At 45.7% G+C, this 25,779-nt stretch overlaps 1 protein-coding gene across 4 annotated transcripts; it reads left to right on the top strand.

Annotated features, from left to right (window-relative positions):
- The first annotated feature begins 836 nt into the window (after window positions 1–836).
- On the top strand, window positions 837–25,712 carry POLE2 (DNA polymerase epsilon 2, accessory subunit). Of its 4 annotated transcripts, XM_074544147.1 has the most exons (20): window positions 837–1,123; window positions 3,559–3,659; window positions 5,203–5,278; window positions 7,811–7,888; window positions 8,557–8,650; window positions 11,382–11,456; window positions 11,717–11,800; window positions 13,654–13,710; window positions 14,056–14,104; window positions 14,988–15,060; window positions 15,480–15,652; window positions 17,759–17,848; window positions 18,009–18,063; window positions 18,401–18,460; window positions 18,558–18,635; window positions 18,955–19,063; window positions 23,235–23,258; window positions 23,470–23,646; window positions 23,732–23,799; window positions 25,347–25,712. In XM_074544147.1, the coding sequence occupies exons 1-20, from the start codon at window positions 1,056–1,058 to the stop codon at window positions 25,363–25,365; spliced, it is 1,608 nt and encodes a 535-aa protein (XP_074400248.1). In that variant the 5' UTR covers window positions 837–1,055; the 3' UTR covers window positions 25,366–25,712. The 4 variants fall into 4 exon arrangements, with proteins under 4 accessions (XP_074400248.1, XP_074400250.1, XP_074400251.1 ...); XM_074544148.1 differs by lacking the exon at window positions 23,235–23,258 and having other exon boundaries at window positions 840–1,123; XM_074544149.1 differs by lacking the exons at window positions 23,235–23,258; window positions 23,470–23,646; window positions 23,732–23,799; window positions 25,347–25,712 and adding an exon at window positions 21,761–21,814 and having other exon boundaries at window positions 838–1,123.
- Window positions 25,713–25,779: the final 67 nt, after the last annotated feature.

Raw genomic sequence — 25,779 nt, forward strand, 5'->3', positions numbered from 1 at the left:
CCTGTGCTCGCAGGACCAATTCACAGTCAGATGTGTTTGATGGATGTTTTGTGCCAAGAAAATCTGAAGTGAGAGACTCTGGAGAACTGGAGATGCAGAGGAGCCTGTGCTGGGCCTGCAGGGAAAGAGCAGGGAGAAATATTGTGAGCTACAAAGGAATAAAGTGATAGTGTGGATAATTGGATTGGGTAACTTGTGTCAGTCACAGCAAGTGTTTTATGGAATCAGGGAATTGTTGAGGTAGGAAAAGCCCTCTATGAATGTGGAATCTGCCAAGGCCACCACTGCCCCGTGTCCCCATATCCCACATCCAGACGGTGTTTAAATCTTTCCAAGGATGGCGACTCCACCACTGCCCTGAAAATCTGTGCCAGGGCTGGACAAACCTTTCCATGGGGAAATTCCTGCTGGGCCCACCCTGAGCTGCCCCGGCCCAGCCTGAGGCCGTTCCCTCTGCTCCTGTCCCTGTTCCCTGGAGCAGAGCCCGACCCCCCCGGCTGTGCCCTCCTGGCAGGAGCTGTGCAGAGCCACAAGGGCCCCTGGGCCTGCTTTGCTCCAGGTGAGCCCTGCCCAGCTCCTCAGGGATTCTGCAGCCCCTGCCCAGCTCCTCAGGGATTCTGCAGCCCCTGCCCGGCTCCTCAGGGATTCTGCAGCCCCTGCCCGGCTCCTCAGGGATTCTGCAGCCCCTGCCCGGCTCCTCAGGGATTCTGCAACCCCTGCTCAGCTCCCTCAGGGATTCTCCAGCCCCTGCTCAGCTCCCTCAGGGATTCTGCAACCCCTTCCCAGCTCCCTCAGCCTCTCCTGGGGCTCCAGACCCTTCCCAGCTCCAGCCCCGCTCCAGCCCCTCCATGTCTCCCGCCAGGAGCGGTCCGGAGCTGCCCTCAGCACTGGCGGTGCCCATCAGTGCCAGTTCAGGGGACAATCGCTGCTCCAAGCCGGGTCGGGCACCGGCGCTGTTTCCAGCCTGGCAGAGCGGGGCCGTGCCCGGCTCCTCCCGCAGCGGGGCCGGCCCGACCTGAGGGGGCGGCCCGGCCGCTTTTGGCGCCATCTCCGCCATGGAGCCCGAGCGGCTGCGGCGCCGCCTGAGCTCCGCGTTCCGGCTGCGGGGGCTCGTCCTGCGCCCGTGAGTAGCGCCGGGCCCGACCCTGCTCCGGTCCCGGACACTGCCCCAGCCCCGGATCCTGCTCCGGTCCCAGATCTTGCTCCGGCCCCGCAGGGATCGGCCCCGGGCGGGCTCGGGCCCGGGGAGCGCCGGTGCGGGATGGGGATGGGACCGGGGCCGCTCCGCGTCCCCCGCGGCCGGGGCTGCATTTCCCCGCTTTTCCTCCTTCTCCCGCATAGAGGCCTCTGAGGGCTCCTCCAAAGCCAACTTTAGCCTGTCCTGCTGCTGCGCGCCCCTTCCTTCTGTCATCCATCCCTCCGTCTGTCCATCCATCCCTCTCGTGACCCTGGGTGCCACCAAAGGTCTCTTGCAGCCCTCCCTGATGCTGGTGCCGGGTGTTTGGTTGAGTGTTTTTGTCAGCCTCTGACCCTTACAGCGCTGGGATCTGAGTTCCACTTGCCGGTCTTGTGCTCAGCACTCTTTGCTAGAGGAAGCAATGGCATTTCCAAATACAGGAATAGTGTATTTCCAGTATAATAGGATGTGTTATTTAGAGATGCCAAGGTCAATGAGAAGGGATTCCTGCTTGCAATGGAAGGTGTCATGATTTAAAAGAGATTTGGTCTCCCATCACTCTTATTTTCCCTTTCTTTCTCGTGTGTGTTAATATCAATTAAATTCTCTCTCTGTCGTGGTTGGGATGTGATTATTTTGGACAGTGCCCTGATACTTTCATTAGAGAGGAGCACAAGTCCAGAACTCCTGACTCCAGAGTTCCATGGGCTGAGGGACTTTGAAGGTCAGGCTGATCACCAAAATGCCACTTGGGCTGGCCAGCAGATGACATTACTAAGAAAATTGTTACTTTTAATGTGGGATTCTTGACTAAGGTTGAGGGAAGAACCTGATTTCTAAATCTTGTGTTATGGAGAATTAAAATAACTCCAGTTTCAAATATATTGTTAAACCACAGCAGCTCCTGTGGGGGCTGTAGAGGTGGTCCTGAGCTGGAGGCTGTGGGGAAGCAGGACAAGCTGGAAACTCTGCTCTGGTGACATCCCAGCTTCAGGGCTGCACCCGGATTCGGAGTCCAAAATGAGGGATGTGGAGCTGCCGGAATGATCCAGAGGAACCCATGGAGCTGCTCCAGGGCTGGAGCCCCTCTGGAGCCAGGCTGGGAGAGCTGGGAATGTTCATCCTGGAGAGGAGAAGGCTCCAGGCAGAGCTCAGAGCCCCTGGCAGGGCCTGAAGGGACAGAAGTTGTTGCTGTTGGTGCCATCCAGGTTCAGGAATTGATCAAATCCTCGCATTTTAGGGGGAAAAACAGCTGGGGTTTAATTAAACCCACAGGATCAAGGAGCTGTTCCACAGGAAAGAGCTGAAAACCAGGAAGGATGGGCACTGGGAGAGCTGGGAAAAGGGGAATTGGATCCATAGGTGAGGCAATTCCAGGAATTCTGTGCAGGAGTTACCACCCAGGAGCCAAAATGGTTCAAAAATGCACCTCTGCTGGGGAAACAGGATAACTGGGAATGCTCACATGGGGAAGGGAAGGATCCAGGGGGACCTGAGAGCCCCTGGCAGGGCCTGAAGGGGCTCCAGGAGAGCTGCAGAGGGACTGGGGACAAGGGATGGAGGGACAGGAGCCGGGGAATGGCTCCCAGTGCCAGAGGGCAGGGATGGATGGGAGATTGGGAATTGGGAATTCCTGGCTGGGCTGGAATTGCCAGAGCAGCTGTGGCTGCCCCTGGATCCCTGGCAGTGCCCAAGGCCAGGCTGGACACTGGGACACCCTGGGACAGTGAGAGGTGTCCCTGCCATGGCAGGGAGTTGGAATGAGATGAGCTTTAAGGCCCCTTCCAACCCAAACCAATTTGGGATTCCATGATTAGAGGGTCAGAGAACCTGGCATGGAGAGGATGTGAAGGATTCGGGTTGATTTAGCCCCAAGAAGGGAAGATTCATGAGGAGCTAATCCCAGTCTTCCTAAAAGTGAGAAGTGTTCTCAAGGATGCACAGTGGCAGGGCAAGAGACATTTAATTCTTCACTGAAATTTAATTAAACTTTGAAGTTGATGGAGTAGAGAAGTGCTGGAATCTCCCCCACTGGAAGCTCTCAAGGCTTGGCTCCACAGGGCCCTGCACAATAAATATGCAACTTTCTCCTGCTTCCAGGGCAAGGTTGGACCACAGGGTCTCCAGAATTCCCTTCCAACATGGAATATTTTGTGTGAGGCTGAGGTTCTCCACATCTTTCCCCTTGATATTTTCAATCCCAATGATTTTTTTCTTTGACTTAAAGCAACGTGCTATTATACAGAGCTAATTATTTCTGATTATTTCTGCTTTTTAACCACAAACCATGTGGTGCTGATGTGCACACCTGCCAAAATCAGCACAGTTTGTGTCAACTATTGAACACTGATTGCTTTTTGTGCTTTCTCCTCTGGGATTAGGGATGCCCTGAAGTATCTCACTGAAGCTTTCCAGTCCACCAGTGAGGGAGAACTTGATGAAATAATTGAAAATGTCATCGATACAGTTGAAAAACAGCCTTGTAAGTAAACAATTTCTTTTTTTTGGAGCCACTTTTCCTGGCATTTCTGATGTCACCAAGACAAAGACAGTGACTGGCAGCAGAGGCACTGAGGTGTCATTGTGATATAAAGGGTTGATTTGAAATAAATGTATTTTTTGGCCTTTTATTTTGGTTAAACACTGAGATTTGCGACAATGTGACAATTACTAAAAGTTTGTTTGGGCATCTTTGTACCTGAAACCGCAATTTTAAATATTAAAGTTTTAAAATTTTTTTACACATTGGAGGGACAGGAAACAGGGAATGGCTTCCCACTGTCAGAGGGCAGGAATGGATGGGAGATTTTGAAGGAATATCTTGAATGAATATTTTGAAGGAATATTTTGAAGGAATAATTTTGAAGGAATATTTTGAAAGAATAATTTGAAGGAATATTTTGATGGAATAATTTAATGGAATAATTTTGAAGGAATATTTTGATGGAATATTTTGGTGGAATATTTTGATGGAATATTTTGAGTGAATATTTTGAAAGAATAATTTGACGGAATATTTTGATGGAATATTTTGAAGGAATATTTTGATGTAATATTTTGAGTGAATATTTTGAAAGAATAATTTGAAGGAATATTTTGATGGAATATTTGAAGAAATATTTTGAAGGAATATTTTGATGGAATATTTTGAAGGAATATTTTGATGGAATATTTTGAGTGAATATTTTGAAAGAATAATTTGAAGAAATATTTTGATGGAATATTTGAAGAAATGTTTTGAAGGAATATTTTGATGGAATATTTTGAAGGAATATTTTGATGTAATATTTTGAGTGAATATTTTGAAAGAATAATTTGAAGGAATATTTTGAAGGAATATTTTGATGGAATATTTTGATGGAATATTTTGAGTGAATATTTTGAAAGAGTAATTTGAAGGAATATTTTGAAGGAATATTTTGATGGGATATTTTGAGTGAATATTTTGAAAGAATAATTTGAAGGAATATTTTGATGGAATATTTTGAGTGAATATTTTGAAAGAATAATTTGAAGGAATATTTTGAAGGAGTATTTTGATGGGATATTTTGAAGGAATATTTTGATGGAATATTTGACGAAATATTTTGAAGGAATATTTTAATGGAATATTTTGAAGAAATTCTTACCTATGAGTGTGGGGAGGTCTTCAAACTCATTTAAGTTATCAGTATAAATTAATGAAAACAACAATATGCCTGTCCCTACAACTGTGTTGAAATACTTCAGGCAGCAATTCTTGTGATAATGTTCTGGAACCAAATTAGCCTCCAGAATGTGAGAGCTCAGCTCTAACACATTTGTGATATATTTGGCAGCTTTGCATAAACTATAATTGTCTTGTTCTGCATGTTTGGGGTATTTTTTCCCCAATGGAATGTGTCCTTTTGGTGGCAATATGAAGTGATCCATACATGAATTATTTGTGCGTGTTCCTGTGAGGAGACTCAGCCATTGAATGTGAGATGTTGGAGACTCACTTCCTTCCTTGCTGCAGGTTTAACCCTTGGGATTTTTCTTTCCAGTGTCATCCAACATGATTGAGCAGCCCCTGGTGGAAGCAGCAGTCCAGGAATGCAGCCGTGCCCCGGATGAGGCCATGTAGGGTGACATTACAAATGCTCTGGGCACTTGTGGCAGCTGCTGGCATTTCCTTGTTCCTCCTGGGGACAGGAGTGCCAGGCACTGTCTGCAGGCATTGCTCTCTTGTGCTTTTGCCTTTGCTCCAGTGGTGCCTCAGGTTTAACTTTTATATTTTCACGTTCTGTGCTGCTTTAGTGTGTGGGTCTGGGCTCCATATGAGGGGATGGTGAGCTCTGTGCACAGAGCAGGGAGACAAAAACTCAGCCCTGGCACCCAGTGCCACATCCAGGCTTTGTTAAACACACCCTGGGATGGGGACTGCACCACCTCCCTGGGCAGCCATTCCAGAACTTTGTCACCCTTTCTGTAAAAAACTTCTTCCTGATATCCAACCTGTATTTCCCTTCAGACAGGGATCCCCAGGAGAGGCTGAGGGAGCTGGGAAGGGGTTGGGGAATCCCTGAGGAGCCGGGCAGGGGCTGCAGAATCCCTGAGGGAGCCGGGCAGGGCCTGCAGAATCCCTGAGGGAGCTGGGCAGGGGCTGCAGAATCCCTGAGGGAGCTGGAAGGGGCTGCAGAATCCCTGAGGAGCCGGGCAGGGGCCGCAGAATCCCTGAGGGAGCCGGGCAGGGGCCGCAGAATCCCTGAGGGAGCCGGGCAGGGCCTGCAGAATCCCTGAGGGAGCCGGGCAGGGGCTGCAGAATCCCTGAGGGAGCCGGGCAGGGGCTGCAGAATCCCTGAGGGAGCTGGGCAGGGGCTGCAGAATCCCTGAGGGAGCCGGGCAGGGGCTGCAGAATCCCTGAGGAGCCGGGCAGGGCCTGCAGAATCCCTGAGGAGCTGGAAGGGGCTGCAGAATCCCTGAGGGAGCTGGAAGGGGCTGCAGAATCCCTGAGGGAGCCGGGCAGGGGCTGCAGAATCCCTGAGGAGCCGGGCAGGGGCTGCAGAATCCCTGAGGGAGCTGGGCAGGGGCTGCAGAATCCCTGAGGAGCCGGGCAGGGGCTGCAGAATCCCTGAGGAGCCGGGCAGGGCTCACCTGGAGCAAAGCAGGCCCAGGGGCCCTTGTGGCTCTGCACAGCTCCTGCCAGGAGGGCACAGCCAGGGGGGTCGGGCTCTGCTCCAGGGAACAGGGACAGGAGCAGAGGGAACGGCCTCAGGCTGGGCCGGGGCAGGTTTGGATTGGAAATTGGGAACATTTCTTCATGGAGAAGTTGCCCAGGGTAGTGATGGAGTTGATGCCTCAGGTTCAGCTTTTCTATGTTTCACATTCTGTGCTGCTTTAGTGGGAGGGTCTGGGCTCCATATCAGGGATGGTTCTGATGAGGGGCAGTTTTGAGCTCTGTGCACAGAGCAGGGAGACAAAACAATTCCTGCTCCAGCTGGGCACCAAGGACAAATGACCCAAATCTCAGCCCCAGAGCACAAACCCCGTGGGCTGGAGAGAGAAAAACAAGCAGGGTGGGACTGCCTGGGCTAAAGCTGGAATGGGACAATGAACTGCAAGGTGCAAATGGAGCAGAACTGATCCCAGGGACAGAGCCCGTGCCCGGCCGTGCATTTTGGGGCCATTTTGGTTCATCTTGGGTGCAGCCCTGGCTGGGCTCTGGTGCTGCCCAAGGTGGATCCATGGAGGAGATGCTTTGGATAAATCCCTGCTTTATTCTGGAGCTCCATCCAGCCCCTGCTCTAGGGCAGCCTGCACAGGGCATCACCAGGTTGCTCCTTGGAGCCTTTGTTCTCATGGCTGGGCCTCCAGGGGCCCTGAACAGAACCTGGAATTCTGGAATTCAGCTCCTGGGGTTGTGCTGGGTGTGCTGCAGGTGGAATATTAACCAACACTTCTGGCCATGCTTTATTTGCTTTGCTCTAGATGAAAGTTATCTCGAGTTGCTTTTGTTCCTTTCTTTTCTGAAAGCACTTTGGAGAAGTTTTCCTCTGGGGTGCCTGCTCCTGCTTTTGTGTTTAGTTTTTTGAAGCCCTGATTGATTTCCCTTCTGTGATAACAAAGTGTGGAGCAATTACTGGAGTTTCTGAGAACATTTTGATGCTGATGGATGTGTTTCCTTTCGTGTTCACATCATTGATGCAGGGCATGAAAAGAGATGGTTTGCTGGGCATGTCAATTAGATCCTGTCATCCCCTGTCTCTCAGGATGGAGAAAATTTGGGTTTAGCTTTGCTCCTTGCCATTGGAATCTTTATGATGCAGATGGTGTGAGGGTGACTCTTCTTTGTGGTGTTTTTTTATACTCAGTGTAGGTTTTTTTCTGCTCCAGAAGTGAAGAGAAATCCATTTGTACAGATTCTCAGTGCAGAGTCCTGAAGGGAAAAACTCTACAGATCACAGGGACAAGTCTTTTTCATTATTTAACTGAAAGATGAAGAAGAAAATAGACTAGTAAATAGACTAAGAAATAGAAAATAAAATAGATAGAGAAGTGGTGATGATAGTGAACAACACAATTTGTCATTTGTTTCACCCACTTCATGGATTAACAGAGGGGTTTTGCTTGGAAGGTAACACTCAGTTAACGCTGTCACTGTTCTTATTTCAGAGAAAATGTTTTCAACATTATTGGAGCCTTTGACATCCCACGTTTTATTTATAATTCAGAAAGAAAGAAGTTTCTGCCGTAAGTCCCTCGTATTTTAAATTTCAAGCACTTCCCCTTTTAAGAACAAAACCTCTACAGGATAAGTCTGGTTTTAATCTTTCCCTCTTGGCTCTGTTCAGCTGAAGCCTGAGTGAGAAAAGTAATAAATGTTTAAGACCATAAACCAAGTTTATTCCACCTAATGAATAAAAAAGACAGTAAGGCTAAGGTCATACATCACCAAAGGTAGTTTGGGGTTATTTTTTTTCTCACATTGGGCTGTTTAAATTTATTTTTTTAATAAATTTGATCAGTCTGTTGCCTGTATCTATTTCTTAATCTGTATCTTGCAGCTCCCTGAAGCCCTGGGGGGTTTCTAAGGAGAGCTCCTAACAGTAACAAAGAAAAATTAGGAGCAGCTGGTGAGAAACTGCAGGAATAATGCTTTTGTTCACAACTGCTTAAAGGCATAACTGCTTTTTTTAAAATGGATTAATGGATTTCTGCAGAGGTCTCTTTGGGTGGAAGGATAAATCTCAAGGCCTGTGGGTTAGAGGGGAATGAAGTGGAGGCAGAAATGCAGAAACTCAGGAATGTGCCTAAATCAGGGTGCAGCTTTTGCAGCCTCGCAGGCCTTTGAGATCAGGAGCTCCTCTTGCTGTGGGAATATCCCTGTGTGACGCTGGGGTTGTGTTGGTTCCCTGCAGCCTGGCCATGACTGACCTGCCCAGGCCGAGTTTGTTTGGGACTGCCCGGGACAAGGCGGAGCTGTTCCGGGAGCGCTACAGCATCGTGCAGCAGGTGAGAGCGACGGGAGGGAGCCTGATCCTCCCAGAAACACACCCTGCTCCTTCCAGAAACACAGCCTGCACCCTGCTCCTTCCAGACACACCCTGCTCCTCCCAGAAACACACCCTGTTCCTTCCAGAAACACACCCTGCACCCTGCTCCTCCCAGAAACACACCCTGCTCTCCTGCTCCTTCCAGAAACACAGCCTGCAGCTTCCGGACACACACCCTGCCCTCCTGCTTCTTCCAGACGCAAACCCTGCAGCTTCCAAAAACACACCCTGCAGCTTCCAGACACACAGCCTGCAGCTTCCAAAAACACAGCCTGCTCCTTGCTCCTCCCGGACACACACCCTGCTGCTCCCAGAAACACACCCTGCTCCTCCCGGACACACACCCTGCTCCCTGCTCCTTCTGGAAACACACCCTGTTCCTTGCTCCTTCCAGAAACATCCTGCTCCTCTCAGATACACACCCTGCTCCTTCCAGAAACACACCCTGCTCTCCCTTCTCTTCCCAGACACACACCCTGCTCGCCTGCTCCTCTCGGACACACAGCCTGCTCCTTCCAGACACACACCCTGCTGCTCCCGGACACACAGCCTGCAGCTTCCAAAAACACAGCCTGCTCCTTCCAGAAACACACCCTGCTCCTCCCGGACACACACCCTGCTTCTTCGAGACACACAGCCTGCTCCTCTCGGACACACACCCTGCTCCTCTCAGAAATACACCCTGCTCTCCTGCTCCTCCCATACACACACCCTGCTCCTTCCAGACACACAGCCTGCTCCTCCCGGACACACAGCCTGCTCCTTCCAGACACACCCTGCTCCTCCCAGAAACACACCCTGCAGCTTCCAGACACACACCCTGCAGCTTCCAAAAACACACCCTGCTCTCTGCTCCTCCCAGAAACACCCTGCTCCTCCCGGACACACACCCTGTTCCTTGCTCCTTCCAGAAACATCCTGCTCCTTCCAGACACACACCCTGCTCCCTGTTCCTTCCGGACACACACCCTGCTCCTTCCGGACACACACCCTGCTCCTCCCGGACACACACCCTGCTCCCTGCTCCTTCTGGAAACACACCCTGTTCCTTGCTCCTTCCAGAAACATCCTGCTCCTTCCTGAAACACACCCTGCTCCTTCCTGAAACACACCCTGCTCCTTCCAGAAACACACCCTGCTCCTTCCGGACACACAGCCTGCAGCTTCCGGATACACAGCCTGCTCCTCCCGGACACACACCCTGCTCTCCCTTTCTCCTTCCAGAAACACACCCTGCTCCTCCTGGACATACACCCTGCTCCTTCCAGACACACACCCTGCTCCTTCCAGAAACACCCTGCTGCTCCCAGACACACACCCTGCTCCTCTAAGAAATACACTCTGCTCTCCTGCTCCTTCCAGACACACCCTGCTCCTCCCGGACACACCCTGCTCCTCCCAGAAACACACCCTGCAGCTTCCAGACACACACCCTGTTCCTCCCAGACACACACCCTGCTGCTCCCAGACACACACCCTGCTTCTTCCAGACACACAGCCTGCAGCTTCCAAAAACACAGCCTGCTCCTCCCAGAAACACACCCTGCTGCTCCTGGACACACACCCTGCACCCTGCTCCTTCCTGAAACACACCCTGCAGCTTCCAAAAACACAGCCTGCTCTCTGCTCCTCCCAGACACACACCCTGCTCCTCCCAGATGCACACCCTGCTCCTCCCGGACACACACCCTGCTCCCTGCTCCTTCTGGAAACACACCCTGTTCCTTGCTCCTTCCAGAAACATCCTGCTCCTTCTGGACACACACCCTGCTCCTTCCAGACACACACCCTGCTCCTTCCGGACACACAGCCTGCAGCTTCCGGACACACACCCTGCAGCTTCCAAAAACACAGCCTGCAGCTTCCAAAAACACACCCTGCTCTCTGCTCCTCCCAGAAACACACCCTGCTGTTCCTGGACATACACCCTGCAGCTTCCAGACACACACCCTGCTCCTCCCAGACACACACCCTGCTCCTTCCAGGAACACACCCTGCCCTCCTGCTTCTTCCAGAAACACACCCTGCTCCTCCTGGACACACACCCTAATCCTTCCAGAAACACACCCTGCTCCTTCCGGACACACACCCTGCTCCTCCCAGACACACCCTGCTCCTTCCAGAAACACCCTGTTCCTTCTGGACACACACCCTGCTCCTTCCAGACACACACCCTGCTCTGTGCTCCTCCCAGACACACACCCTGCCCTCCTGCTTCTTCCAGACACACACCCTGCAGCTTCCAGACACACAGCCTGCAGCTTCCGGACACTCACCCTGCAGCTTCCAGACACACAGCCTGCTCTCTGCTCCTCCCAGACACACACCCTGCTCCTCCCGGACACACACCCTGCTCTCCCTCACAAACCCTCTGCCTCCCAGCTTGTCACCAAGAACTTCCTTAGCAGCCTCACAGATGCTTTCGTGACACTTTTTTTAGGCTTATTTTATTACCCAATGCATTTTTAGGCTTAGTTTTATGATCTGGTGTTATTGATCATCTGCTTCTTGGAAGTAAATTCTTGTCAAAAGAATTATTAAAAGTTGTTGGATGGAGTCAGAACTTTCTGAAGTTCTTACTTTCTTCTTTCTGAAGAACTTTATCTTTTGCATAGTGCTTGTAGCAAACTGGCTTTTTGGCAGTGCTCATTTCTTTTTAAACTGAATCACTTCAATTTTGGTTTGTGCAGAGGACTCACAGACATGAGCTGTTCACTCCTTCACCAGTGGATGCTCATCCTGATGACAGCAAGAACAAATTCCAGGTAAGAAGTTCGGAGTTCTTTGCAGTTTTAATCCAAATAATGACAGCAGTTCTTTATGCTAGCAGCCACTATTGGCAATCTCCTAAGGCACATTCAGAAATAAGCTCAGATTTTGGTGACGAGCCTGGATCCTCTGGCTCAGCTGGGTGTTCATGCACAGCCATGTCCTGTGGGGGGCTTTGGGGGGAAAAGCAAGCAAGGCAGTTTGAGTTTGGAGGGTTTGATTTGACTCTGATTGGATTCTTTGCCTTTGACCCCAGCTAAAGACAGTGGAGACTCTGTTGGGCAGTCCAGCTAAGGTGGGAGAAGTGATTGTGCTGGGGATGATCACTCAGCTCAAGGAGGTGAGTTCCTTTTGCTGTGGGGTCTGATCACTGCTCATTGTGCTGGGGATGATCACTCAGCTCAGGGGGTGAGTTCCTTTTTCTCTTTGGGGTCTCTGTTCAGTGCTCATTGTGCTGGGGATGATCACTCAGCTCAAGGTGAGTTCCTTTTTCTCTTTGGGGTCTCTGATCACTGCTCATTGTGCTGGGATGATCACTCAGCTCAAAGTGAGTTCCTTTTTGTGTGGGGTCTGTGATCACTGCTCATTGTGCTGGGGATGATCACTCAGCTCAAGGTGAGTTCCTTTTGCTCTTTGGGGTCTCTGATCACTGCTCATTGTGCTGGGGATGATCACTCAGCTCAAGGTGAGTTCCTTTTTCTCTTTGGGGTCTCTGATCGCTGCTCATTGTGCTGGGGATGATCACTCAGCTCAAGGTGAGTTCCTTTTGCTGTGGGGTCTCTGATCACTGCTCATTGTGCTGGGGATGATCACTCAGCTCAAGGTGAGTTCCTTTTTCTCTTTGGGGTCTCTGTTCAGTGCTCATTGTGCTGGGATGATCACTCAGCTCAAGGTGAGTTCCTTTTTCTCTTTGGGGCCTCTGATCAGTGCTCATTGTGCTGGGATGATCACTCAGCTCAAGGTGAGTTCCTTTTTCTCTTTGGGGTCTCTGATCACTGCTCATTGTGCTGGGGATGATCACTCAGCTCAAGGGGTGAGTTCCTTTTTGTGTGGGGTCTGTTCAGTGCTCATTGTGCTGGGGATGATCACTCAGCTCAAGGTGAGTTCCTTTTGCTGTGGGGTCTGTTCAGTGCTCATTGTGCTGGGGATGATCACAGCTCAAGGTGAGTTCCTTTTGCTGTGGGGTCTCTTCAGTGCTCATTGTGCTGGGATGATCACTCAGCTCAAGGGGTGAGTTCCTTTTTGTGTGGGGTCTGTTCAGTGCTCATTGTGCTGGGGATGATCACTCAGCTCAAGGTGAGTTCCTTTTGCTGTGGGGTCTGTTCAGTGCTCATTGTGCTGGGGATGATCACAGCTCAAGGGGTGAGTTCCTTTTTCTCTTTGGGGTCTCTGATCACTGCTCATTGTGCTGGGGATGATCACTCAGCTCAAGGAGGTGAGTTCCTTTTTGTGTGGGGTCTCTGATCACTGCTCATTGTGCTGGGGATGATCACTCAGCTCAAAGTGAGTTCCTTTTTCTCTTTGGGGCCTCTGATCAGTGCTCATTGTGCTGGGGATGATCACTCAGCTCAAGGTGAGTTCCTTTTTCTCTTTGGGGCCTCTGATCACTGCTCATTGTCCTGGGGATGATCACTCAGCTCAAGGTGAGTTCCTTTTGCTGGGGGTCTCTGATCACTGCTCATTGTGCTGGGGATGATCACTCAGCTCAAGGGGTGAGTTCCTTTTTGCTGTGGGGTCTCTGATCAGTGCTCATTCAGTGCTGTAATACATTTAAATTAGAAAACTTCAGTATCTCACACTGACTCATTCTGAGAGACTTTTCCACAGGCATTCAGTGCCAGTGTGTGTGTGGAAATGTCTTTATTTGTCTTCCCACTATAAAATTTTTATGCCAGCAGCCAGAAGCAGTGAGGATTTTTTGGCTTGTCCCTTCTTGAGGGGCTAGAGCTTCCAGTGGCTGAGTTTGGACTTGCACTGTGATTTCAGGGAGGGGAGCACCAGCAATCCCAACTGCAGCAGCTCCCAGGGAAGCTGCTGAGCTACATTTCCTATAAATGACATTATTTTCATTTCTTGCCACCTTAAAACATTAAACCAACCAAATGATTTCTAAATGCTGACTGATAGATGTTTCTGATTGAAGTATTAGTGTGTTTGCTGTATTTTGCTTTGTTAATGAATCCTGTTTTGTAGGGGAAGTTTTTCCTAGAAGACCCCACAGGAGTGGTGCAGCTAGACCTTAGTAAAGCAATATCCTTTTGTTGGGATGGAATTCCCTGTGGAGCTGCAGGATCTGAAATTGAGCAGCAAATCAATGCTGACCGTTCAGGATTCCATCTTGGCAGCTGCAGCTCTTTCTCCTTCGTTTGCAATTCCTGGTCCTGCCTTTCCCTTGGACTTTGGGCTTTCCCTCCCCATGGAAGCAGAGCCTGCTCCAGTTCCTGGGCTCTCTCTGGGCTTACCTGCTCGGGTACCAGGCAATTTCCAGGCTCTTCAGGCAGCCTGTGACCTTTCAAATCCAAATCCATTAGCAAAATTTTGCTTCCAAAACTTACTTTAAATCTAAGAAAAATACATTCCTTAACCTTCCCTCACCAGTTCCACAGTGGGTTGTACACTGAATCCTCCTTTGTTCTGGCAGAAGGTAAAGCACTCTGGCTTTATGTTTTAGCTGGTAATAAATTATTCTGCTCAAGCTGTGGCTGAGCAGAGAAGTCTCATTTTGGTGACCATCACTGACATTTTTTGGCCTTCAGCTTTTGCTGTGGCTCTGGAGGCAGAGAGGAGGAATTTGGGGGTTTTGGGGAACGTGAGCAGCTTTGAGGATTGGCCCCAGCATGCTTGGGGAAGTTATGAGTGGATTAGGAAGACAGCCTGGAATAACCAGAGGAATGATTTAATGGTCTGAAAATATTGCTGCGTGCTGGCAAAGCTTTTTAATGAGGCTTCTCATTAGGATGATGTAAGAGCTTGCAGTTTTGGAGCCTTGTTTTAGCAAAAAAAAAAAAAAAAAAAAAAAAAAAAAAAAAAAAAAAAAAGAGAAAAAAAAAAGAGGCTATTTCTGTCTGTGGAATGTTCCTCTGTGCAAGATCCATGGTCTCAGTCTGTTTTCTGGGGTGTTTTCTGCTTGTAAGAAGAAGCTGGGAGCAGAAATGAGAGTGGGGACAAATAAATCAATAAATCAATCAATCACCAAGTTCCTTCTGTTCTCAGCAGTGGGGTTTGAGACAAGGAGCTGTGGGATGGGGCCAGCAAAATCAGGCAATCCTTGTGTGCTTCAGGGGTTGTTCTGTGGCTGTGCAGCAAATCAGGAATAGCTGGGGTTTAAAAACAAAGTTGATTTCCCTCTCAGCCCTTTTTCCACCCCAATCTTTCCCTGCTCTGGTTCTGCTGCCACAGAGAGGGATTGGTGGAGGCTGGGGCTGGCAGTGCAGCACGGCTGCCAGCTCTGACTAATGTCTGGGACATGATGCTCTTGGAAAAACTCAAGGGTTCTTGTGCTGTTTTGCTCTTCCAAAACCTCCTAGGCTGGTATGAAGATGAAGTTTTCCATGTGAACGCTTTTGGATTTCCGCCCACTGAGCCTTCTGCTACCACGAGGTACAAAAGTGACTTTTGGCAGCCTCACTCCATGTTTTCCCAGGGCTTTCTAAGTAAGATCATTGTTATTTTGTAATTTCTCTGACATTCCAGTCTGTTATTCTTCCTCCTCCCCAAATGCTTTAAAATAAATCTCATTTTAAGGAAGCAGTTCTGGGCTTGGAGGCACTGCAGGGTTGGCAGAAAAACCCTTCCACAACCCTTTGGGTTGTGCTTATTAATGGAAATGGGGATGTAAACCCTTCTCAATGGCCAGGCCAGGCAGCTGTTCCATGGGAATCAGAATCTCCTTGTTGCTGGGAGAGTGGATCCCTGGGACAGTGGGAGTGGAAGGGATCCCACTGGAATGGGATGAGCTCTGAAGTCCCTTTGAACCCAAACCATGCTGGGGTCCTGACTGGGGCATTTCAATGCTGCAGAGCCTTCTATGGGAACATCAACTTCTTTGGAGGCCCTTCCTCAACATCAGTGAAGGCTTCTGCCAAGCTGAGGCAGCTGGAGGAGGAGAATGAGGACGCCATGTTTGTGTTTGTGTCCGACGTGTGGCTGGACCAAGCAGAGGTGCTGGAAAAGCTTCACATGATGTTTGCAGGTAGGGGAGAGTTGCTTCCACTCTAAACCTTGTTTGCCTGATTAGTTTTTATAAATTCTTAGTGCAAACAGGGTTTTGGCCATTTTCTGGGTTGTGATAGGAATGTTTCCCTTGCTCCTGGAAGTTCTTCCTGGGTTTAGCTTGAAGGCTAATTCCTTAATTGAGAGAGATGAGCATTGCTGCCCACTGCCAGATGGGAGATTGGGAATGAGGAATTCCTGGCTGGGCTGGAATTGCCAGAGCAGCTGGGGCTGCCCCTGCATCCCAAGGCCAGGCTGGATGGGTTTGGAGCAGCCTGGGACAGTGGGAGATGTCCCTGCCCATGGAATGGGGCGGAATGGAATGGGATTTAAGGTCCCTTCCAACCCAAGTCACTGCAGGATTCTGGGATCAGTAATGGGGACAGCACTGGATAAAACATTTATGCAATATAAAGCAGCATTTCTGAATTGCTCCTTGAGTTTGGGAACAGCCTGTCCCTCCTGCCTGGGGCACAGTGGAAGTGTGAGTTTGAAAGCAGCCCAGAGTTCAGGGTGGGAAGCTGCTCCTCTCTGTCGGTTTTTGGCTGTTTGGAGGGCCTGGAAAGGCCCGGAGTGGCCTTGGGGCAGCCCGCGAATCAAAGGACGAGAAGAGGCTTCAGTTCTTCTTTCGGTCTTGGTGTTTATTAATTGTTTATCTAAAAGATTTTCTTTCAGCCTGACAGAGCTCTGCTCAGCAGCCAGCCATGAGCACACTCACCTATCTTTATACCCAAAGTTACGTGTACAATATTTATCATTTTTCCCCAATACCATTTATTCTTATTGCCGGGTGCACTTTCAGTAATGACCAATCCCAAAGTGCCACCATCACCACAGAAGATGGAGGAGAAGAAGAAGAAGAAGAAGAAGAAGGACAGGACACGCCCCAAGTCCTCCATCTTACTTCTCTAAACCCCCCTGTACAGAAATCCTAAACCCTGTGTTTCACTCTCTAATTAACCAATCCCTTCACCATTCACCCCGGTGAAACCCTCCTGTCCTCATACAGGTGTCGTCTCCTGTGTAGGATCAAAGTCCAGCCACCAGACACTTCTGGAACATTCCAGGACTCCCGAGCCCCCCAAGGGTGCTCTCGGTGACACCTCAGTCCTGAGATGCTGAGATCCCACACTCTCCAAAAGGGAGCTGGGCACAAAGGAGCAGAGTCAGGCAGGAGTTCCAAAGCAGTTCAGTGTGGATCCAAGCTGGGCACAGCGGGCTGGAGGGGCAGGCCTGCAGGGAATGAGGGCAGGAAGGGACTTTGCTCCCTGAGCTGTGTGTGCTGAGCTCAAATGCAGGGATGCACACCTTGCCTTTGCTGTTCTGAGACTTTACAGGCCAGTAATGACTTCTTAATTATCAACTGAGCCAGCAGCTGTGGGGGAGAGGAGGGACAATATTGATGAGCCATTTCTCTGGGCTAAGCAATTCTCTTCTATTTACCAGCCCTTTGAAAAGCAGTGAAGTAAATCCAAGTGTGATTCTGTGTGTCAGGAAAATGGAGAGGAACTGGGCTGTGAGATGAATGCCTGAGTAGCTGTTTCTATTTTTATTTCAGGGATGGGAATCAGGTTTCTTTTTCCCCCCCTTTGCTTTGAAGCAGTTAATGGGTGAGGTTGTGAGCACTCATCAGATCCTCAAGCTGCTCAGGCAATTCCAGTTACTGCTGCTTTGTAATGCCAGAGGGGGAATTGGATGCTGGCAGAGCCCTTAAATTGGGATGATCAGGGAGGTTAATAGCAGCCCAGTGCTGCCTGTTTGCTGTTTTCCTCTTGAAGGCAATAATGCATTTAAAAATGGCATTATTTATAATAATTGCACTTGGTGTGATTCTGTGGCTGGGGCAGGAGTTGGATACACACAAACACTGCTGGGGCTCAGCCTGGAAATGCCACAGGGCCCCCTCAAAGTGACATTTGTGCATTGCCATCCCCTTTCTGAGCTAAAACCAGCCTGGATCAAGAAAATCAGTCAGGTGTATTGATAGCAGCAGAACCTGGAGTGCTGTTTGAGTTGCTGCCTTTCCTGGGATGGGCTGGTGCTGAGTGGATGGGTAAAGACACTCACAGACCCTCTCTTCCCCCAGGTTATTCCTCTGCACCTCCCACCTGCTTTTTCTTCTGTGGAAATTTTTCATCTGCACCATATGGCAGAAATCAAATCCAGTCCCTGAAAGGTGAGGTCCTTGCAAACAGCCAGACATGTGCACTGAATTGAAATCATGCTGGCAAACAAATGAAGAGAGCAGAAAAGAAACCCTTTCAGCAGAGGGGGAATCCACCCAAGGTGTGTTTATTTGTTTATTTCTAACCAGGGGTTGTCCCTGCTTTTCCCAGGTTCCTTGAAGGCTCTGGCAGATATTATATGTGAATATCCCAGCATCCACCAAAGGTACAGAGCAAGGGGAAATCTGTTTATTTTGTGAAGCCTTTCATTGCTGGCAGGAGCTGAGAGTTACCCTATTTTCTGTGTCTTGTGAGGCAGCTGTGATCAGATAAAAAGCTGCTTTTGTAACAGGCCTGCAAGCTTTGTTTGGGAGCAGGGTGATCTTGATTTTATCTAAAATAGCTTGGGCATGGAAAGTGCTAATGAGGGAGCCAAGGTCTCCCCCTGGGATACTTCCCTGGCTCCTGCTCTCTGAATTCAGAGCATCAGACCCAGTTTTTAAATCAGTTTATACAAAAGTGATTTGTTAAACTTCTTTTTTTTCTGTTTTTTTTTTTTGCAGTAGCCGATTTGTGTTTGTCCCTGGTCCTGAAGATCCTGGGCCTGGTTCCATTTTACCAAGGTCAGTTTGCTTCCCTTCCTCACATCTTGGAATTTTGAGTGAAATTTGAGTTAAAGATGGTAAGAGTCTTTGTTGATACCTCTGTTATTTATTTTAGACCTCCCCTGGCTGAAAATATCACTCAGGAATTCAGACAGCTGGTGCCATTTTCAGTTTTCACCACAAATCCCTGCAGGTAACCGTGTAACTGCTAATTTTTTAAATAAATTATGTGCAAATATAGTTTTCAAAGCCTTTAAATTTTGAGGAAAATTTGCCTTAAATTTTTCAAATTAATAGAACTCTTCACTTTCATGAATTGTAACTAGTTTTAAATATGCTAAGACAAAAAAAAATCAGTGAAGAAATGAAGTAGTGCTAAAAAATGATATTTAATATATAAGGGATAGTATTATTTTCATTCAGTTATCTGTATTAGAGGGAGATCAGCTTTCTAATGCATCTCCCTCATTTTCAGGTTCACCTGAATTAATTTCCCTGCTGTTTTCACTCAGGGTTCAGTACTGCACCCAGGAAATCATTATTTTCCGGGAAGATTTGGTCAACAAAATGTGCAGGAACTGTGTTCGCTTCCCAAGCAGCACCATGGACATTCCCAACCATGTGAGTGAGTTAATTCACAATTTTTGCCAAGATTTTTGATTTTACTGCTCAGCAGGGCTGGATTTTGGGGGCTCTGATGCTCATTTTTGTGCCACACTGCATGAATAACCCAGGGGGGTTGTGAGAAGGATTTATACATTGAGAATTCTTGTTTTTCGTGACATTTTGACAGCAAATAACTCAGACCATGATAATTTAAGGTGGGATTGAGTGATTCTGTCACAGTGGAGCTGCCCTCCAACCCTCAACGTCCTGCCAAGATTCCTAAAGGCAAATTTGAATGGAAATTACCATTTTTGTAAAGATTTGATTGGTTCCCCAGTGCCATTTGCAGTAAAGCAGCAAATTCCTCTAAAATTCATCTGCTTGTTTTGTCTCCTCAGCTGAAAATTGAAATTCTGCTCCTCACCCATCAGTGAGCTCTGGGTTGTGGTGGCACTCAGTGAATCCACAGCAGGAGCTGGGGGGATTTACTGAAATAATGGGATGAGAAGCATCCAGGTGGTCCTGGCTGATGGATGGAGAATGGTTTTATTTATTTTACACGAGGTTTTTGTGGTTTTTTTGCCTCAGAAAGGTGTTTTTGCTGAGTGTTTCTGTGAACACCCCATGGACACTGAGCTGCCTTGGTTTTGTGGGATTCACATCCCTGACACTTCCCTGTCCTCATCCAGGCCTCTCCAGGAAGGAAAATGTAAAATTGCAGCACTTCCTGCAGGTTGTTTTTTGCATACTCCACTTTTCCTTTTTGGCCTATTTTAATTCAACCATCAGTGGGAAAAAAAAAAAAAAAAAAAAACAAGAGAGAGGGAAATTTTGTCCCAAAGAAAGGAAAATCATCTGGGAATCAAATTATTTCTTCAGTCGAGGGAAAAGACTTTTTAAGGGTGGTTAACTGGGAAGCAGTAAGGAAAAGAAAAGCCAAAAAATTGAGAGTTGTGGCAGTGTTGGTGCTTTCTGGGCTGGAGGATTCTCCTGGAGAGTCTGATTGATGAGATAATTGTGACATTTCAAATCCTGGCCTTTAAAAAGGCTTTTTTATTACAATTATTAAAACCCCACAGCTGAAGAAAGGAAGGAGCAGCTCACTGCTTTACTCTAGAAATCATTAATTTCTAATTCTAAATAATTAGCAGGAATGAGACGCAAAAAAACCCCAAAAATTTCCAGTTTTAAAAACTTTAAACTTTAACTCTTTATTAACCCACACTGACACGTGCAGGGGTGGACTGAGCTTGCAGCAAATGCTTCAAACCAAGATTTGTGGGGTTTTATTTGCAGTTTGTGAAGAGCATATTATCCCAGGGGTAATGCTTGAAAACGAGTGTTTGTGGGGTTTTTGTTGCAGTTTGTAAGGATAATTTTATCCCAGGTGTAATGTTTAAAACCAAGTGAGTATTGGTTGGGGTTTTTTTAATTTTTTGTTCTTGTTTTTGGTTTTTTTGGTTGCAGTTTGTGAAGACCATTTTATCCCAGGAGATAAATGCTTCAAACATTTCAAACCAAGTGTTTGTGTGGTGTTTTTTTTAAATTTTTTTTGTTGTTTTTTTGGTTCCAGTTTGTGAAGACCATTTTATCCGAGGTGATAAGTGCTTCAAACATTTCCAACCAAGTGTTTTTGGGTTTTTTTGGGTTTTTTTTTGCAGTTTGTAGAGACCATTTTATCTCAGGGGATAAATGCTTCATATGTTTCAAACCAAGTGTTTGTGGAGTTTTTGTTGCAGTTTGTAAAAGGACCATTTTATCCCAGGTGTAATGCTTAAAACCAAATATTTGTGGTTTGGGTTTTTTTTTGTTTTGTTGGGTTTTTTGTTTATCTTTTTTTGTTTGTTTTTTTCTGTTTGGTTTTTTTATGTAATTTTTGTTTGTTTTTGGGGCTTTTTTGTTGCAGTTTGTGAAGACCATTTTATCCCAGGGGATAAACGCCTCGTATATTTCTAACCAAATGTCTGTGTGTTTGTTTTTGCTGTTGCAATTTGTGAAGACACAGGTGTAACGATTAAAACCAAATGTTTGTGTGTTTGTGTTTTGGTTGCAGTTTGTGAAGACCATCCTGTCCCAGATATAATGCTTATAACCAATAATGCTTACAATGTTTGTTTGTTTTTGGTTGCAGTTTGTGAAGACGATTTAATCTCAGGTGTAACGATTAAAATGAAATGTTTGTGTGTTTGTGTTTTTGGTTGCAGTTTGTGAAGACCATCCTGTCCCAGATATAATGTTTATAACCAAATGTTTGTGTATTTGTTTTTTTGGTTACAGTTTGTGAAGACCATCCTGTCCCAGATATAATGCTTATAACCAAATGTTTGTGAGGTTTTTTGTTGCAGTTTGTGAAGACCATTTTATCCCAGGGGATAAACACCTCATATATTTCTAACCAAGTGTCTGTGTGTTTGTTTTTGGTTGCAGTTTGTGAAGACACAGGTGTAACGATTAAAACCAAATGTTTGTGTATTTGTTTTTTTGGTTGCAGTTTGTGAAGACCATCCTGTGGCAGATATAATGCTTATAACCAAATGTTTGTGTGTTTGTTTTTGCTGTTGCAATTTGTGAAGACACAGGTGTAACGATTAAAACCAAATGTTTGTGTGTTTGTGTTTTTGGTTGCAGTTTGTGAAGACCATCCTGTGGCAGATATAATGCTTATAACCAATAATGTTTATAATGTCTGTGTGTTTGTTTTTTTGGTTGCAGTTTGTGAAGACCATCCTGTCGCAGATACAATGCTTATAACCAAATGCTTGTGGGGTTTTTTGTTGCAGTTTGTGAAGACCATTTTATCCCAGGTGTAATGCTTATCACCAAATGTTTGTGGGTTTTCTTCTCCTTTGTTGTTTTTTAATTTTTTAAAATTTTGTTTTGTTTTGTTTTTGGTGGTTTTTTTGGTTGCATTTTGTGAAGACCATCCTGTCCCAGATATAATGTTTATAACCAAATGTTTGTGTATTTGTTTTTTTGGTTGCAGTTTGTGAAGACCATCCTGTTGCAGATATAACGCTTATAACCAAATGTTTGTGAGGTTTTTTGTTGCAGTTTGTGAAGACCATTTTATCCCAGGGGATAAACGCCTCATATATTTCTAACCAAGTGTTTGTGTGTTTGTTTTTGGTTGCAGTTTGTGAAGACGATTTAATCTCAGGTGTAACGATTAAAATGAAATGTTTGTGTGTTTGTTTTTTGGTTGCAGTTTGTGAAGACGATTCCATCCCAGGTTTAACGATTAAAATGAAATGTTTGTGTGTTTGTTTTTGGTTGCAGTTTGTGAAGACGATTTAATCTCAGGTGTAATGATTAAAATGAAATGTTTGTGTGTTTGTGTTTTTGGTTGCAGTTTGTGAAGACCATCCTGTGGCAGATATAATGCTTATAACCAAATGTTTGTGAGGTTTTTTGTTGCAGTTTGTGAAGACCATTTTATCCCAGGGGATAAACACCTCATATATTTCTAACCAAATGTTTGTGTGTTTGTTTTTGGTTGCAGTTTGTGAAGACACAGGTGTAACGATTAAAACCAAATGTTTGTGTGTTTGTTGCAGTTTGTGAAGACCATCCTGTCGCAGATATAATGCTTATAACCAATAATGCTTACAATGTTTGTGTGTTTGTTTTTGGTTGCAGTTTGTGAAGACCATCCTGTCCCAGATATAACGCTTATAACCAAATGTTTGTGAGGTTTTTTGTTGCAGTTTGTGAAGACCATTTTATCCCAGGGGATAAACACCTCATATATTTCTAACCAAATGTTTGTGTGTTTGTTTTTGGTTGCAGTTTGTGAAGACCATCCTGTCCCAGATATAATGTTTATAACCAAATGTTTGTGTATTTGTTTTTTTGGTTGCAGTTTGTGAAGACCATCCTGTTGCAGATATAACGCTTATAACCATTAATGCTTATAATGTTTGTGTGTTTGTTTTTTGGTTGCAGGTTGTGAAGACCATCCTGTCACAGGTATAACGCTTATAACCAATAATGTTTATAATGTTTGTGTTTGTTTTTGGTTGCAGTTTGTGAAGACCATCCTGTCGCAGATATAATGCTTATAACCATTAACACTTATAATGTTTGTGTGTTTGTTTTTTGGTTGCAGGTTGTGAAGACCATCCTGTGGCAGATACAATGCTTATAACCATTAACGCTTATAATGTTTGTGTGTGTGTTTTTGTTGCAGTTTGTGAAGACCATCCTGTCGCAGGTATAATGCTTATAACCAGTAATGTTTATAATGTTTGTGTGTTTGTTTTTGGTTGCAGTTTGTGAAGACGATTTAATCTCAGGTGTAACCATTAAAACAAAATGTTTGTATGTTTGTTTTTTTGGTTGCAGTTTGTGAAGACCATCCTGTGGCAGATACAATGCTTATAACCATTAACACTTATAATGTTTGTGTGTGTTTTTGGTTGCAGTTTGTGAAGACCATCCTGTCGCAGGGCCACCTGAGCCCGCTGCCCCTGTACGTCAGCCCCGTGTTCTGGGCCTACGATTACTCGCTGAGGGTTTACCCCCTGCCGGACGTGCTGGTCACGGCTGACAAACACGACCCCTTCAGTGTCACCAGCAGCGAGTGCCTCTGCATCAACCCCGTGAGCGCCCCCCTCCCTCCCTCCTCAGCCCTGCACTCCCATTTTCCTCTCATAAATGGGATTTTCCCCCCTTTTTCCTTCACAGGGCTCGTTCCCCAGAAGTGGATTTTGCTTCAAGGTGTTCTACCCCTCCAACAAGACAGTTGAAGACAGGTAAATATTTATTTCTTATGCGCTGAGTTTCTGATTATCAGGAAAATAAGATAAAAACCACATAAAATTTGTAATATTTTAATATTTCAGCAGCTTAACTTACACTTCATACTTAGGCAGTGCAACAAATCTAAGGTGACCCAGAACTAAAGCAATAAATGTAGAAATTACAAATATCAGTGATGAAAAGCACAATTCAGAAGTAAAAGGAGATGACTGCCTGATTTTCAGTGATAGGGAACCAATTGGGGAGCAGATTTGTTTCTGGGGATGATGGTTGTTACATAAATTAATTAAATTTAGGACCAGTTTTTGCATGAGTTAATTAAATTTAGGGAAAAAATTTACTTCATTTTGTGATAATTATCAAGCCCAGAAGCCACTTTCAGGCTTTGATTTCATGTATTTTTAAATTTGCACCTCTTCATTCCACTGACTGGAGAAAAGCTAGCTGTAACACCAAAAAAGTATTAAAATGTTATTAATATTTCAGCAGCTTAACTTACACTTCATACTTAGGCAGTGCAACAAGTCCAAATGCCCAGAACTAAAGCAATAAATGTAGAAATTACAAATATCAGTGATGGGAAGCACAATTCAAAAGTGAAAGGAGATGATTGCCTGATTTTCAGTGATAGGGAACTAATTGGGGAGCAGATTTGTTTCTCGGGATGATGGTTGTTACATAAATTAATTAAATTTAGGACCAGTTTTTGCATGAGTTAATTAAATTTAGGAAAAAAATTTACTTCATTTTGTGATAATTATCAAGCCCAGAAGCCACTTTCAGGCTTTGATTTCATGTATTTTTAAATTTGCACCTCTTCATTCCACTGACTGGGGAAAAGCTAGCTGTAACACCAAAAAAGTATTAAAATGTTATTAATATTTCAGCAGCTTAACTTACACTTCATAGTTAGGCAGTGCAACAAATCTAAATGCCCAGAACTGGAGCAATAAATGTAGAAATTACAAATATCAGTGATGGGAAGCACGATTCAAAAGTAAAAGGAGATGATTGCCTGATTTTCAATGATAGGGAACTAATTGGGGAGATTAGAGATTTGTTTCTGGGGATGATGGATGTTACATGAGTTAATTAAATTTAGGAAAAAATTTTACTTCATTTTGTGATAATTATCAAGCCCAGAAGCCACTTTCAGGCTTTGATTTCACAGATTTTTAAATCTGCACTTTTTAATTCCACTGACTGGAGAAAAACCAGTTGCAACACCAAAAAAGTATTAAAATGTAACAATGGGCTTAAAATGGATGCAAATTTACCTGTTTGAAATAATGATGTAGAATCCATTAGGAAAAGCATAAATTTATCTTCTCTTTGTTGGAGAAACCTTCCCAGGGAATTAATAATGGGTCAGCCCATTTAACTTCTACTTTAATATAAAAAATATCACACCATGAGATAGTTTAGGTCTTTAAATAGTTCAAAACATTAGCAAGTCCTTCCTAGATAAAGAAATAGGAGAACATTATGAACTATATTTAAAATAAACCTTCTAAATACTGCTTTTTTTTGGTATTTTCAGCAAGCTTCAAGGACTCTGAATTTCTGTGGCACTGAAAAAAGGCAGTGAACCCATGGGAAGCCAGCTGTATTTTTTTTTACATGCCTTAGTTTTGTGATGCATTATGGACTTTTTATAAAAAATGTCAAAGTCAAAACTGGTTTGTTTTGTACACAAATAAACTTTTACAGGGAAAAGACACTGGTGTCCGTTTAGATAAATTGTAAAGTCAGAGTGAAAAATAATTGGCAAAGCTTAAAGAAAGGTTAAATGGAGGAACAAGCTGTATCAAACAGGAAAGGAGCATTAAAAAAAATAATTAAAGATAAGGAGAACTTGGATAGCTGGTTATCTGCAAATAGCCTGGAAATGGGGGTGGGATTTTTACTGGCTTTTCAAAAATACTAAAAAAATTGGATTCTATATGTATAATGTGAAAGTAACTTTGCTATAC

Source organism: Zonotrichia albicollis, chromosome 6 (assembly GCF_047830755.1).
Source record: "Zonotrichia albicollis isolate bZonAlb1 chromosome 6, bZonAlb1.hap1, whole genome shotgun sequence".
NCBI lineage: Eukaryota > Metazoa > Chordata > Aves > Passeriformes > Passerellidae > Zonotrichia > Zonotrichia albicollis.